We start from the raw sequence: 15674 nt of genomic DNA, 5'->3' as shown, positions 1-15674 counted from the left end.
TTGAATGTGTATGTTTTTGTATCTGTATGATGGATCCTTGTAGCTTTTTTTTAGGGACAAATGATGTGGCACGTTAGATTTGAAACCACTATTGTAGTTGTAGTGGCAGTATAGTACGTAAGAATATAATATGTTAAAAGTGAGGACATTGAGGCTAGTGTAAAGTCTTGATGTTTGTAGTTGAATTTAAAGACCCAAAATTCAATTTGTTATGAAGGTTCAGATGGAAAATGGAACACAAATCGGTTGTTCACAGAAACTCTGGCGTCAATGAATGTGGATACATGATTATGACATCATCAGCTGAGTTGAAGGATGTCATCTTTTTTTTTTTTGGTTAGTTCATTTTCCTGAGACAGGTCACCCAGCAGGTGGCAACATTCCACCAGATGCCGAGCAGAGCAGAGCAGAGCAGAGCAAAGCAGAGCAACACACTCCATTTGAGAGTCCCACTCCTCTTCACAAGATGGCAGAACCAGTGCTTCCTCGTGTGATTCTACCCATACAAACTCTTGTTATTCAACACAAACAAAGAGATACGACAAAAAAAGAAAAGATGAAGTACCTCTGACAAGAGATGACAATGATGGGACAAACAATGAATATTATCTATTTGTTCACAAGCACACACATTTTTCAAAAACGACCAATAGACATATACAAGATCTTCTAAAGCCATAAAAATGTCTCTTCTCAGTGACTAACTGCTTTTGCTTTTTTGCACAACTTAGAACAAGGGTTGGAACATATGAAACAAATCTGTGTAGGCCCACAGAAAATTCTCCTGATATAATAACACAGCATACATGGTGTTTAGGGACAGGATAAAACAAATGCCGCTCTCTTTAGTTCAGGAACAGCTAAGTGGTGCTTTACAGATGTCTGCCACCACAAACCACCATGTAAAGGCAATTGAAACAGACAAAGATGAGGGATTAAGCAATGGACTCAAATATGTCTGTGTTTTTAAAAGGCTTATTTTGGAGATGGGCATGTCTATCGCTAGTCTCACACAAAGTCTGGTGTGATTAAGCAGAGAGCATTCTTTGTCGGATGAATCATCATGTGAGAATCATAAGTCTATCGCTGCATGTATTTTCTGATGATCTTTGACAGAGTAGTCTGAAGCATTGGTTTCTTCACCCTGACAATATGTTTCGTAGAAAGAGAACAAATTCAAAATAATGATTTCAAACGATGTCAATGAAGGTTTTGCCTGACATCAAACATCAGCTAACCATCTACTTTCAGCATGTATGAAGGGTTGTCCCTCTAGTTCACTTAAAAGATTATTTGTTTTGTCAGTAGGCAACATTGCAGCCCTGGCTGCACCTGTCCTGTGTGTCATAAGAAATCTTAAATTTTCTTTTTAAGGTAAGATCTACCTGATGAATTTGCCTAAGTGTTGTCATGAAGATGATGACTCACCACATGCTAAGAATAACATCTGACACATTATTCAATCAACCTTCTAAAAATATTGTCATTGTAAATCATTGAAGTGTGATTAAGAGATGGTGCAGTTCTAATAACTTCAAGCAACCTGGTCTTCAACAGGATGTACATTTTAAGGTTACCAGGTCAATGCGAAAGTAAACGCAAATTGTTTCTACTAAATCAATTAAGTACCAGAGGACTTTAAAAAAAAGTGCACATGAAATAAAAACAGTCCAGTGGTTCCCATCCTATGTGAGCTGAAAAGCAATGGTTAGTCCCTGAGGTCAGTCCTATTGTTCAGAAATAACTACTGGGTTGCCTTATATCAAGACAAAATATGAAAACATAAAATAATTGCTGTCGTTGTCAATGAGGTTGGAGAACACTTCAAAGAAAGTGGATAATATTTTCCTTTTCATAGGTTTTCTTTGAAGGCAGACCTGGGAGAGTGCTCTGGTGTTCTCATTAGGTTACATGAATGGCAGTCATTAGGTTCCTTGCAGAGGAAACTCAATATGTCGTCCTCACACACAGTAAACTTGTTGTACATAGCATTTTAGGCTCATGATGTGCCTCAAAATCCTTGCAACCTTCTACCAGGTCATTGGCTTTTTCTGTTATGGCGCTAATATGTTACTGCTGAACCACATAGAACAATCATCTGATAAATGTAATATTCAGCTTTTCTTTTGTTGCTGGTCTGTGTGGACCAAATAGCATTATTGCCATAGAGACCATTTTAAATGAGGCACAGGGTAACATGGAGGTGAAAAGCAGCAGCACAATGTGTCCCTGCATCCCTGAGCGTATCGTCCCATTGCCACGTGATGTTTTTCTGCGTTCCTGAGGTCACCTGATGGGCTGGACTCAATGCAGGGTTGTTTGGGCAAATCATATTTATGGAAGAGTAATTTTGGGCCTGATTAAAAGCGTTTCTTAAGCTATTCGCCACAGCAGCACGTTGAAGGCCCTCCTTAGAGCCCACAGAGAGCAACTGAAGAAGCAGTCGTCCCTTTTCAGTGGGTCATAGATATGTTTTTGTTGGAACTTTTCATCCAAAAGCAAAAGGTAGTGTTACATGAGATAATAATGATCAATTTTCAGTCTTCTCCGCAGCGTTAAAGCTTCTAAAATCTATTAAACCAAAGAGGAAAGGTATTTGATTCATCAATGATTTAGCAGATTGTACCTTCATGACACGTTACATTACCAGTTGAATCTCTAAAACAGGGTGAATACCCTTAATTCAAGGGTCTAGAAGGGTCTAATTGGATCTAGAGTCAAGGTTTCATGTCTTGTAAATTCAATCTGCTCTTTAGGAGAAGAACAAAAATCCATATAAAAAAAACACTTGGGCCCAAAATCGACCCTTGAGGAACACCATAGTTATTTTAAAAGCAATTATCAATAATTAGAGGTCACAAAATATGTAATCAGTGTATTAATATGTATATATGCAAGGATGATTTTGTATTTTTGAAAATATGACAAAAAGGGAATTGAACCATTTGTGTGGCATCATGTATGGATATGTCTTCTTCTGGTGCAATACTACTGTTTTCCCTTTTGCTCAGATAACACTTCATTTGCAGACTTTGTTTAAGTGTAAGGAAAGCAATAGGACCACTTCTTGATTCTCTTAGATAATGAAAAAATGCCTCCTAGCAATAAAAAAATGGGGACATCTAGTCAAATTTAGGGTTTGAACTAGCATAAAATAACATTAGCATCTGATAGCCCATGGCGACAGAAAAGAAAGTAGGACCAGAGGACCAGAATGAAATAAAACTGTGAAAAAATGTATGGGAAAAAAAACTATGAAACAAACAAAAACACTTAAAGGGAATAGAATAAGGAGAATCGGTTCTTTCACATTGAAGTATAACCTCACAAAGTAATGGCAAAAGTTTGGTACGCACCTTACAAAGACTAGACAGATTATGATGCATGTTGTACTGTGAAGAAGGGCCTTAACGGATCACGGGTACAGCATACAACGCATGTTGTGGCTGTCGCCAGCCAGTTGGGCACTGATGTGTACCCCGCCACCCTTGCTATCCTAACTCAAATCCAACTATAACTAAACATAACTCATCAAAACTAAACAAATAAAATTCCCACACACCTGGCCAGGCAGCCTTTCTCTCTCCCTCTCCTTCTATATCCTATTGCTAGAGCTTACATTATATGGCTACTGATTAAAGGCACCCAGTGCAGCTTTCGAGGCTTAAAAATAAACATTCAATTTCTAGTCTTTTTTACACGTGGTAAGTTTCAATAACTCCATACCATTACATACCGACATTCAAGCAGCAAAGATGAGACGTCGTTGTGTGGTGAGAACTGATAGAAAATTGATAACAACAACAATCGCCGCCATTTTCTTTATTTTTTGGTAACCTACAATAAATAAAGCAGGTTCCAGTCAATGGAAAAATGGCTTCTCCCCACCGGCGATTGTTGTTGTTTACGATTTTCTATCAGTTCTCACCACACAACGACATCTCATCTTTGCTCCTTGAATGTCGATGTGTAATGGTATGGAGTTATTGAAACTTACTACGTGCAAAAAAGACTAGAAATTGAATGTTTATTTTTCATTGAATGTTTACATAAAGTTGCACTGGGTGCCTTTAAGTGTTTCTTTCTTCCCCTCCTAGTCAAGACTATCTTTGCTGTAGAAACCCTTGGCCCACATGCACCAATCTCAACCAAATTGTCATACCCTACTATTCTACCCTGTCCTCTATGCTAGCATTTTCCTGCAATTTATATAAATGCCACTATCTACATGTTTTTCTGCTCCTACTCTACTAACCCTTGTAATAGTAGTTAAGCTGTTTTGTTTGTATCATGTATATACCATATGATATTTGTATGTATTGTGTACATTTACCACATGTATGCTGTGTACATCTACCACATGTATGCTACTGTATGTACATTTACCCCGCGTCGCTGTGTACATGTACCACTTATTTACCCTTTCCTTAGGTCCTGCTATGTGAGTATATATGAATGCCAACAAATAGCACAATAATTGACCAAATAAAAGGACACCTGTATAGCCCATCATAGTCCAGGACTAATCTCACAGGCAGTATCTGTGTCTGTGTCCTAGCCTGGCATGCCTTGCCACTGACCCAGCCTGAGCTTTCTCAAACAATCAAACAAGGCAGGCTTGCCTAATGTATCATAGTCACAATAACAATAATTAGATTTGCCATGTAGAAAATGAAAATAAATATGCCTGTGTCCGAAAATTATCATTTTTGTTTTTAGTTCGATTGCCAGGCATGATAAAAGATTATAGAGACAAAATCTGCGTCATTATAGCATCAAGAGTATATCCAGTCTGGTACTTCATTTTTTTTAATGCAATTTCTCTGGATGGATATTCAGGAATGAGCCCCATACAACTAAGTAGTCTACAACAAGTTAATTAACCAGACTTTTATAGGGAAGGGGTTTATTCCAAATCTGAAGATCCTGATAACTGCTAGGCCCTCAGAAACCTTTACAATCTGAATCTGAAAATCTGAGAGGCACAAAGGAAGAGATCTATCACCCCACCTAGCCTTGAACCCAGGACCAAACCTGCACCCCGGACCAAACCCTCACCCTGACCGCATGCCAAAGAGCCAGACTCAGTCGTTGGGCTGTCAGAACACATACTCATCCGTCATGCCATCACGCTGCCCTCCCCTTGAGGTAGCACACCCATGTGCTTCACGCACACAGACATCCCTCACGCATCCTCCAACGCATCCCAGGGAGCCCCACACACTACTTCACCCATCTCTGGGGTCCCTCACACAGGGGTCAACCTAACCTGGGGGTCCCTCATACGGTTCACTTGTGTTTTTTAAATAACTTTGGCAGGTTGTGGAGGTATATTTACTCAGATATTAAGATTACATTTGTGACAAAAGAGAAAACAATTTTGTTTTATGTAGCTTACATGTATGTGTCTTGTTCTTCAAGTTTGCTTTGGCAATACTGTTTCTTATGTTCATATCAATATAGCAGGTAAATTTATTTTAACTCAACTACAGTAAACTGAGAGAGGGAGAGAGAGAGAGAGAGAGAGAGAGAGAGAGAGAGAGAGAGAGAAACATTCACTTGACATACTTTGCCATCAGGCTAATTCTTGGTGCAAGGGCTATCTAGCTTGGGTTGCTATATTTTCACGTCAAGAAACATTTATTTTTTTCAACCAGAGCATCTGGGTGTGAGTATCTTACAACTTTGTGTGCACAGTTAAGTGCTTGATTACTCCGCCCACCTTCGGTTCCACTCTGTCACACAGTCTGTTTCGGCTCCAGTCTGTTTGTTGTTGTGCTATATACACCTGGGGCGGAGGGCCCATGTATCCCTTTCTGTGTTGCTAGGGACCTAACAAGGTGTCTCAAGGGAGCAGCAGGGCTGTGAGTCTTCAGGGCCCCTGTGAGCTCAGGACCTGATAGGTCTATGCTATAATACAGGCCAAAGAATGAGCAAGAATTAAGTGAATTTAAAAGATATTTATCATTCCAAAAAATGTGTGTTATTTTGACTGATAACACTTCTGGCAGAAATAGAGTAAACAGTTTTGTTGTATGTCTTATTCTGAGTGATATTGTAAGGAGTTATGGTTTGTGGACATGACGGCTGTACACTGATAGGGATCTGTAGTCCTTCTGGGAGATGTTTTTCATCAATGCAATGATGTTCCCGAAAGTGTCAAATTTCTCCCTTAGTTGTTCCTCCTCCCTCTTAAGCAATGTCTTTGTCACTGTTTGGGCTCAGGATTTGGGCTGAATATAGCATTGCAAAGCAGTAGTTCCGCTGCGTAATTACAGGGAATAGTGGGTGTTTTCGCCTACTGGTTGGCCACAGGCATATTTGCTATACCAGCTCACTTGCTAAAGTGGGAATCAAATAGGTACCAAAGCCGTACACACAATTTAAAAAAAAATCGATCATTTAGCTGCATAACTGGTGCTGGTTTTTATTGATAAAAAATTCGATTTCTCAATAGTAGTTGAAAGTATTATTTACAAAAATAATTACATTTACGCACAGAAATATTAATTTGTGTAATAACATAATATATCAAACAGAGGATGTGTAAATGTCTCACCTGGAAAGTAAATCTATCACTGTGGAACGAACACCTGTTTTACCAGAAAAGCCACTCAAAGGTCAGGGGGTAGTACTATAGTAATATAGTACTCAAACATGGAAAGTGACAAAAACAGCCGACTACAGTTAAAATAGAGCTTTTTTTATTGCATCTCTTTTCCCGTAAAGTATATATGTATTTTGTTAAAAGGTGTGTTAAAAGTGTCTTCCCCTTACAAGATAAGTGGACATTTATAGTAATAAATGTATAGTAGTTCATTCATTAGTTACTGCTTGTAGTTGTTTCACTTTTTTATCTAGAAAATCTGTACCTGTTAGCATTTGCTTTATGCTCATCAAGTTAGAACTCTATGTGCCATTAACCAACATATGTGTAGTTAGAAAAACACTTAACAGGGCTGTGGAGGAAGATTTAAAAAAGCCGCTACTTTTTTCTTTTGGTTTGTTACATTTCTACCAAACCCATGGGTGAACACCATACAAATACATGAGTATGTGAGGCATTCCTGAATAGACTCTGCATACATCACTAGCATACCTCATGTGTTTCAACATGCCCGTTCCCTGAGGACGGCATAGTAAGTCTGGGCCCGGGGACATAACACAATGGGAAAGTTAAAGGGAATATATTTCAGTGCAGAAAGGGAGAAAACCAGTCTCATCACACTGCAGTAGCAGCTTTAAGTATGTAGATAAGCACTGAGTTAGTGTGTCGTGTTGTTCTTTCATGCATTTCCAGTATTTTCCAGTTGATAATTCATGGGGATTCCTACATATGATATAACAACTTTCAGTACATTTTAAAGAAATTCTTTTTGCTTCAAATTCTATTTGTTGTAGTCAAAGACAACATTATGGGTACAAAAATACAGCCATGATTGTCAATCAGTATACTGTAACTGATTCCTGCTGTAAACAATGGGTTTGGTCTTCTATCTATCCAAATATTTTGCAAACATTTAAGCAAGCAACTCTTTATAACTGACAGGAAGCCAGAAAGTTAAACAAATACAGTCATTGTAAAGTATCAAAGAGTCTCAGCCTTAAAGAAAATCCAAGATTGCCATTAAGCAGAATGAACACAAACGTAGAACTCCTTCCCCCTCTTCTCCCAATAGTGCAACTCCTCTGAGAAGCTATAGGAGCAGACCACATCTTTGCATGAGCTCTTGATGGTCTGGACCACACAGACGGGCACCTTCTCAAACAGCAACTCCGCCACAGTGATGGAGGCCTTCTTCTGGCTGGATAGCAGGTCCTCGATCTGGTCCCTGATCAGAGGCTCTGGAGAGGCGCTGTAGGACACCATCACATTCAGCTTGTCCTCCGCCGACGTCACGTTAAAGCGACTCCGGCCCGTGAAACACTGGAACTCCGTCTTCTTCACGAACAGGCCGGTCGGGGAGCAGAACACCCGGACTGACCAGCCCACCCAGTCATACTTCTTCCTCAGGGTCTCCATGACGATGTCAGCCAGCTCTTGGTTGGATTTCCCACGGTTGTCTCGCACCACTCTTTTGGCGTCTATCTCGGCCTGTTTTGGGAAACTGTTGATGCAGTCCTCGATGACGGCGGACATTTTGCGCTGAACAACCTGCATCTTCTCCCCCCAATCTCTGAGCACGTCCTTTTCCTCCTCCTCATCGCACCCTTTGAGTGCATTGTATCCCATTAAAGCAATTAGGCCAATACAGAAGAGTTTCTTAAGCCTGGCACAGAAGTCCTCCACGGCACGACGGCTCTTCTGCTCGTAGTTTAGTGTGATCTCCAACACAGACTCTGCAGAGAAGTTATCTCCCGTGACAGCATTGTAGAGGGTGATCAGGTTTTTATCTCCTCCGGTCTTGTTGAAGTGCTCCAAGAACAGCTTCTTTTTCACCGCTCGGAATTTGGGTTTGGCGTTAAGGATGTCCATGTACTTGCGGAACTGGTTGGTCAGATTCTCCTCCACGGAGAAATAGGCAGCGTCCGCCGCGCTCTTCTTGATCTCCTCGTTGATGCGCTGAATCTCCTCAGACACCGCCTCCAGCCTGTCCCGCACCTTCTGGAACTGCTCCTTCATGTACTCTGCCTCCTTGCTCTCCACGTTGTCGAGGGCCAGCCTGACGATGGGCGCTGCTATGGCGAAGACGGGGAACAGGTCTCCTGCGATGCTAGCCACCACTTCTGCCCCTTGCTCAAATACATCCATGACTGTCTCAACAACATTCTTCTTGTCGGCCACAAGCCGCTGCAGCTGATCCGCCATCTTGTAGGATCTCCTCTATAGTGTCAAGTGTTCTGCAAAAGAGAAACATGAACATTGTGTTGAAACAAGGTATGTTTTGTTTTTGTGTTAGTTGTATAATAGGCTAATATAACAGTACAATTCATGGAAAAGAAAAAGGAAGCAAGACAAGTACATATGTAGGTTGTTAAAATGATGCTTACAGTTATGAAATTGTTACAAATCAAATACATTAGTAATCTGTGCTCTTACATATTAGTGTCCCGGTCTTGTTGCTGCTCTGTGTGGACACGGCGTAGTGTGTGGGCAGACCCAGGTGGCCTTGCTGGTTGAGCTGATAAAAGGAGTTGTATCAGGGTTAGTTTCACAAGCAAAGCACTGCAGGACACACCCAGTATGCTATGAGGCAACAATGCAAAGAAAAGTCCTGCTGTAAAGTCTACTTAACTGGGCAAACAACAGGGTTTTTTTTTAGATATGTTAAGCATAGCATACTTTTTTATTTCTACTCAATTCTTGTGTCTGTGGATGAATGCCAGTAGCCTACCAGGTAAAATATTAAAAGACTAAAAAACACTGCAGCACTGATGATCATTTATACACAGTACATATAATATAGCTAACCATATGATTGCAAAATATTTACCCTGATCATTTCCATTCAAATATAGTAATAATAAAACATGACAACCCTACAATTATAATGAAACACAGAATCTTTTTAGCACGTGTTTAAACACTCTAGTCAGGGCAACTATGGGCGTGGGGAATGATTAACGGAGGTAGCTGAACTTGCTGGGCAGGAGTACATTTTCCAAAGCACCTCAGACAGTAACCATAGAAACAAGACAATGGAAACTCTTTTGTCAGCCATTCTATCTACTCAGTGTTCCCAAGGGTTTTTAGTTTAGGTTGGTTGCTGACGGAGCATAATGTCTTCATTTGTCAAGATTATAGTTCTGGATCATAAACAATTGTTGTATACAGGTCTACGAAGAATGAGCTTGAAGAACACAATAACCTGGAGGCACAAAGATTGATATTCACTTCAGCATGAATGTGAGTGTGTGTGTTTGTGTGTGTACTAATGACATTTAAAAACTGGCAAGTTAGCATGGTCAAATTGACATCATGCCAAGCATGCCCACTTCAAAAACAGACAGCACTGTAAGTCATTAGTAATTTTCCACCAGTTCGACAAAATGGGACTAGGTAGGAGAAAAGCTTCAAAAGGAAGAAAATGGTGGAAAGCTATCATGCTTATTTGATTTAGCCATGCATCATCCACTTGCGCTAAAACAGTTATTTCAGCCATCCACTTCAGCACCCCTCCCTTGGGTGACGGAGGAGTGTATTCTCTGTGGCAGGGGAGAGGCTCATTTCTCATCCACAAGGATGTGGCCAGTTTTCTGTTCTTCGGACCACATATTAGAATATCAAAAATAGCTTCTTAAGAGGAACCTGAGGTGACATTAGAGGCCAACGTTTATGGCTAGTTCTTCCTTACTGAGCACAAGTGCTAGAGAACACATGTTTAGGCTCTGCTGCAAAATCACTGATGAGGACTTTTAATAGACTAGCAAGTGATATCCACTAGCTATTTTACTGAAGTATTCCAATAAACGAGAGTGATTACATTTGAACCATTTCGTCCACCGTCATATTTGACACCGCTTTCCACTTGACTTGAGCTGCTCACTCGTTCGAACTAGAAACCTATGCTTTATTTCCCGGAACAGTGCCAGAGATTGACAGTTTCCAAAGTGAACATTTAAACTAAAATGTCTTTTCTTGTCAGTTCGGTAGTCCTAGACCCCCTATTTCCTATAATGTAGCGTTATTCAGTCGACGCCTCACTGGGACAGGAAAGTTATTCTGAAGGCAACCATTTTCTAGCAAAAACTTTCTTCCTGAAGGCACTTACGATAACGCCCAATCATGTGTAGGCCAACTTTAAATAGCTTATTAAATGCCCGATAAGTGTAAAGTACTCATAGAATTGTGCACATTTCGACTGTTATATCTAAAGTATATCATCTGAAAGCGCTGTGTCAAAATTTGACTCACCTTTAAATCGTTAAAGAAAGTAGTTTTGCCGGTAAGAAAGAAGTTTGCCCTGCCTGTTTTTGTCTTACGTGGTCATGTGGTCCGGGAAGTGCAGCTCATAGATAGACTGGCACACCCATTTCGAGGGAGAAGTGAACGGGTGTTGTTAGCTTACTGAAGATATAGTCTACTATCGAAGCTTTAGGCTGCCATTTAGCTTACTGTTACTTGGAAAGAGTAGACATAAATGTTTTCCTCACGCAAACATTTCAGATATGTGGTCAAATATTGTATGTTATTCTGAGGGAACATACTTGTAAAGTTTATATCTGAACCCAAGGTCTAACCAATGGTATTAACAATCACGTTATGACGCATAGTCACATCTCACATGGCAATATATATGTATATATTAAAAACATATTCATAAGGGAAATGATAGCTGTTTCATGACATTTATTGTTGGTTTCAGTCTAGCTTGCGCAGTGCAGTGTTGAAAAGCAGTTATGTTAATAAGTACACAAGAAAACATATTTGAAGACATATTGACATTTCTTTGCCACATTTCAAATATTCAATATAGAGAATTTGATTTTAGGTTATGTTTACTCTTTCGGTTGCAAGCATCTTTTTGCAGTGTGGTTCTTTGAATCAAAATTAATTTGCTCTTTGTCCATTCATAAGAGTCAAAAATATATATGAGCACATGTAACCATGAAAACATCCCATTTAGACATATGTATCTCTTGAGTAAAATATTGCTATACATCCAGCTGTCTGTCTTAAAACAAAGAAAAACAATAACGACACAGGTATGAAAAACTGATTGCCACATTTGTGATACCCTCCTGTCAGTGCAACTATACCAGACTACTCTGAATGGATACATATGTAGGCCCTTTTCTGTATCCCATAATAATAGCACTCTGGCTGAAAGTTGTTGGTCTCTTCCACTTTCTTATATCGGCTCACGGCATGCACCAGACAGTTGGGTTGGCTGCCGCACAGGGCCTGTGCCACAGACACCATGTTACCCTTCAGCTTCTGGTTCTCGATCTGCTCCTGCAGTTGGCTCTTGTTGATAGGCTTTGGATCCGCGCTGAAAGAAATCACCACTCGGATGTTGTTTTGGGTCAAGAGGTCAAAGAAGTTACCACCCCCACCGCTGCCGTGGTACTTCTTGCCAGCCAGCCAATTCCAAAAAAATATTCCACCGTGATTGAAAACTCGGATGGACCAGGAAACCCAGTCATACTTTTTGGCGAGGATGGCCAGAAGAGATTTGGTGAACTCTGGGTCAATGCTGCCAGGCTTGTCCAGGAGCTGGCCTTCTACATCCATCTTGGCCTGGATGGCAAAGTTCTGGATGCAGTCGTCGACCGCTGCCTTCATGCGGTTCTCCACATCCTCCATCCGATCCTGCCACTTCTTCACCGTCTCCTCTCCAATGGCTCCGTCTTTCAAGGCAGCTTGGCCCATGACTGCGAAGATGCCCATGACGAACAGCTTCTTGAGTCGAGCGCAGAACTCCTCCACGGCCCTCCGGCTCCTCTGCTCCGTGGTAACCACGGTTTCCAGTATGGGGTCTCCCGACGTGTTCTCCCCGGTGACAGCATTGTACAAGGCGTCCATGTTCAGGTCTCGGTCGGTGTTCTCGTAGTGGCCGAGGAACTTCTCCTTCTTCTTCTCCTTGAACTTGGGCTTTGCGTTGATGAAGTCCTGAAACTTCTCGTACTGGCTGATGATCTGTGCCTCGCGGTCGAAGTTCTGCTTGTTCATGCTGCTCCTCTGCAGCTCCATGGCGATTTTGCCAATCTCATCCTGGACGCCGTCCAGCGCTTGGTTGATCTTCTCAAACTGCTCTGCCATATAACGGGCCTCCTTCCCCTCGGGGTTGCTGAGCATCTCTCCGGAGGCCACGAACACAGCTTCCAGGATGGGGTGAAACTGGCCCACTGTGGCAGCCAGGACCTCACAGCCCTGGCCCATGATCTCCACTCCTTTCTCGATCTTGTCCTTGTTCTGCAGGACCCATTCTTCAACGCGACTCATTGTGCACCACAGTAAAGAGGAGCTCGATTCACCTCCTCCTTTTCTTCCGAGAGCTCAGTGATGCTTGAAATCCTGTGAGAGACAAGACACAAAATGAAACATCATCCAAACTGTGGTGAAAATCAATGGCTGAGATCAATAGATGTTTCAAATGAATAGATTGAGTTCCGCATAGGTCACATGGGTTATATTTGATCCAACACAAAAGGGACCCTTGAGATCAAATCTTTGGGACCAAATATCAACTGTCATCAAGAAACACAACAAAGAAAAGACACACACACTTCAAAGTTAAAACCCAGCCAAGTGAAACGTTTTTTTTTTTTATCAGGTGACAGTGGTCCAGGACTTGTTAGAACTTGTGTGTAGTCACAATGCCACACCCTTTGAGCACACACAAATGACAGGATTAGATAAGGATAACCGTTTTGTGATTGGGCTCATTCTAACTGTTTTAGGATACATATATTTTAGAGTTTATAGCAACACAAACATGAAAATGACATGGTGGTTAAGTTCTCATGGTGATGGCCGAGTTGCGCAACACTCAATGCTGGACATTTCAAAAAAGACACAAACAATAACCAGGCACTAGAGCAAACACAGATGCTCTCAACATGTTTGAAAGAAGAAAGGCATTCACCCTCATGAGCGTTTCAGGACATTTCTGCACAGTTTAAATGCACAGGGGAGATGAGCTCACACACATATCTCATTTCCCTGGGCTTCAAATTCACTACAGAAAAAGGCACACCCTGATCTGAGAAATCCGTTCCCACTGCACTTGTTCTCTAATGAAAATAAACACGCTCTGTCTAGTGCCTTGTTAACACTCGAAGCCCCCATGCAGATGGTATAAAAATGCATTACAAAAGAGAAAGTACTAACAAACCAATACAATTTTGTAGATGACTATTTCAAGTGAGAAAATTTGTCAAATTCAACATTATTATTTACATAACAAGTATGTCCTTTACCAAGGTCAGGAGTACTTCAAAATGAGTCATATGAGATTAAGAGTAATTACCAAAATCATATCAAGAGTTTTAAATGCCTTAAAACAGCACAGAACTATTCTACAATCCCTTTGTCACTCAACAGTATTGCATCATGATCTCAGATACATTTTGGAGAAAAAACAATACTTACTGAAAAAAAGATCCTGATTTTGGATGTGATTTTTCAAGTCTTCTTTTGTAAAGAAAATAGGCTCACTTTGAAATCAATTTACAAAAAAAGCAAGAAAACATATACTTGCAAATATATCCTCTAATTAACTTGATTATTCATCTGGTCAAATAAAATCCAAATGTGCCACGTCTCCTGGCAGTATGAAAGAGAACACCCAAACTGCTTACGATTGTTTATTCTACTGAGACAAATAAAAGCTCATAGAACATAGAACCACATCCCTGTGCCATAATCCAGCTGTATTTTCACACACCATGACAAACCCTGTGGCAGTCAATATTGATTTAACAACAACATCCTGCAACTGAACAACCTATGATCAGCTCATTATGTTCCAATAACCCTTCTTGCTTGTCAACACAGGCCTGTACTAATTTGTCTTGTATTTCTTTAACGTTTCTTAATCAAATGTTCAGAATTCTTTGGCATATTTGCGTAACACACAGGACTAGGAAAGATGAGAAAATAAAATGATAATCATGTCCCTGTTATTAATTCAAATTTAATTTTATAGTAAGGATGAAGTTATCAAAAAAAGTATATAAAGCTAGATTTGGAGGACTCACCACAAGTCCTGAAAAATGTTGCTCCTGTTCTCCGGCAGATCTCAGCTGTGCCTCTGAGCAAAAAGACTCCCAGGCCTGGGATGTATACGGAGACTCCCCCTCAGTGTGGCACTCCCCCTTCAGATTGCCTCCTTCCCCTCCAAACATTCCATGGAACCCAGTCTGAAGAGGATGACAGGCAGAGACGGAGACTGATAACATCCTGTAAACACTCCCCCTGGGGATAGTGCAGCACATTCACACTGGCAAAGGAGAAGAAGAAGAAGAAGAAAAAAAGAAAAAGAAACAAACTGCCTGGACAGCGGGAGCCTCTTGGACAAGGACAGAGAGCAAGCACTTTCTGCCTCACAGAACCCCGTCTTGTTGAGTCTGCAGTGAGGTTGCTATGGAAACATGTTTGGGGCTCAGAAAGTGAAAAGATATGCGGCCGTAGTTTATTGCAAACTCATGCCAAGATCGCAAAGCTGGCATGTTACACAGTACACAGCTCCTCCACATACACAGGAGATTTTCATATCTTTGAATAGGCAAAGCAGACGACTCTGCACTGCTGAAACTGTGTGAAATGTTATCCCCCCCCCCCCCCCTGACCCCCACCCCCTTTGCCCACTATGTCAAAGGATTCATTTAGGCATTGCTGTGAGGGGGCAGAGAAGGCTTTCAATCAGTTATGCCACAACAGTCAGGGCTCGGTGGTGAAAGACACCACTGTTTAACCATCTCCAGTCTTGCAACAGCACTGAGCCATTGCCTTTGTTCAGCTTCTCAGTGTGACCCATTAGTTGCTATGACTAATCACTCCAGCTAAACGAGGATGGAGGGGTGACCGGACGTGGTCTGTGGCCATTGGTCCGCAGAGTCACTGGCAAGCCAGCCGTGCCGGCGAACAGTACGTGGGCGCGCTTTGGGTCTGTTTGTGTCGTCTCGCTGCTAGATCTCGCACTATGCTAACTCGTTACCATCAGAAATGGGATCGTGTCCTCGCAGGAGCACAGCGGTATGTGGCGTGATGGGTGGCACAGGCTCGTGTG

General features: G+C 41.4%; 1 protein-coding gene across 2 annotated transcripts; it reads right to left on the bottom strand.

The window, feature by feature from the left end:
- Positions 1-6872: 6872 nt before the first annotated feature.
- rpz5 (rapunzel 5) lies at positions 6873-14742 on the bottom strand. 2 transcript variants are annotated; one of them, XM_080858447.1, is made up of 3 exons: positions 14644-14676; positions 9041-9122; positions 6873-8841 (listed from the first exon to the last, which is right to left on the bottom strand). In XM_080858447.1, exon 3 carries the CDS (start codon positions 8807-8809, stop codon positions 7628-7630), a length of 1182 nt encoding a protein of 393 aa, XP_080714573.1. In that variant the 5' UTR covers positions 8810-8841; positions 9041-9122; positions 14644-14676; the 3' UTR covers positions 6873-7627. The 2 variants fall into 2 exon arrangements, with proteins under 2 accessions (XP_080714573.1, XP_080714572.1); XM_080858446.1 differs by lacking the exons at positions 6873-8841; positions 9041-9122 and adding an exon at positions 11328-12958 and having other exon boundaries at positions 14644-14742.
- Positions 14743-15674: the final 932 nt, after the last annotated feature.

This window comes from Sprattus sprattus, assembly GCF_963457725.1.
Source record: "Sprattus sprattus genome assembly, chromosome: 19".
NCBI classification, from domain to species: Eukaryota; Metazoa; Chordata; class Actinopteri; order Clupeiformes; family Clupeidae; genus Sprattus; species Sprattus sprattus.
This window is presented reverse-complemented; position numbering and strand designations above follow the sequence as displayed.

Bases quoted from the DNA above. Each gene is read 5' to 3' on its own strand.
- rpz5 (XM_080858446.1), bottom strand. From the start codon at position 12,886: ATGAGTCGCGTTGAAGAATGGGTCCTGCAGAACAAGGACAAGATCGAG.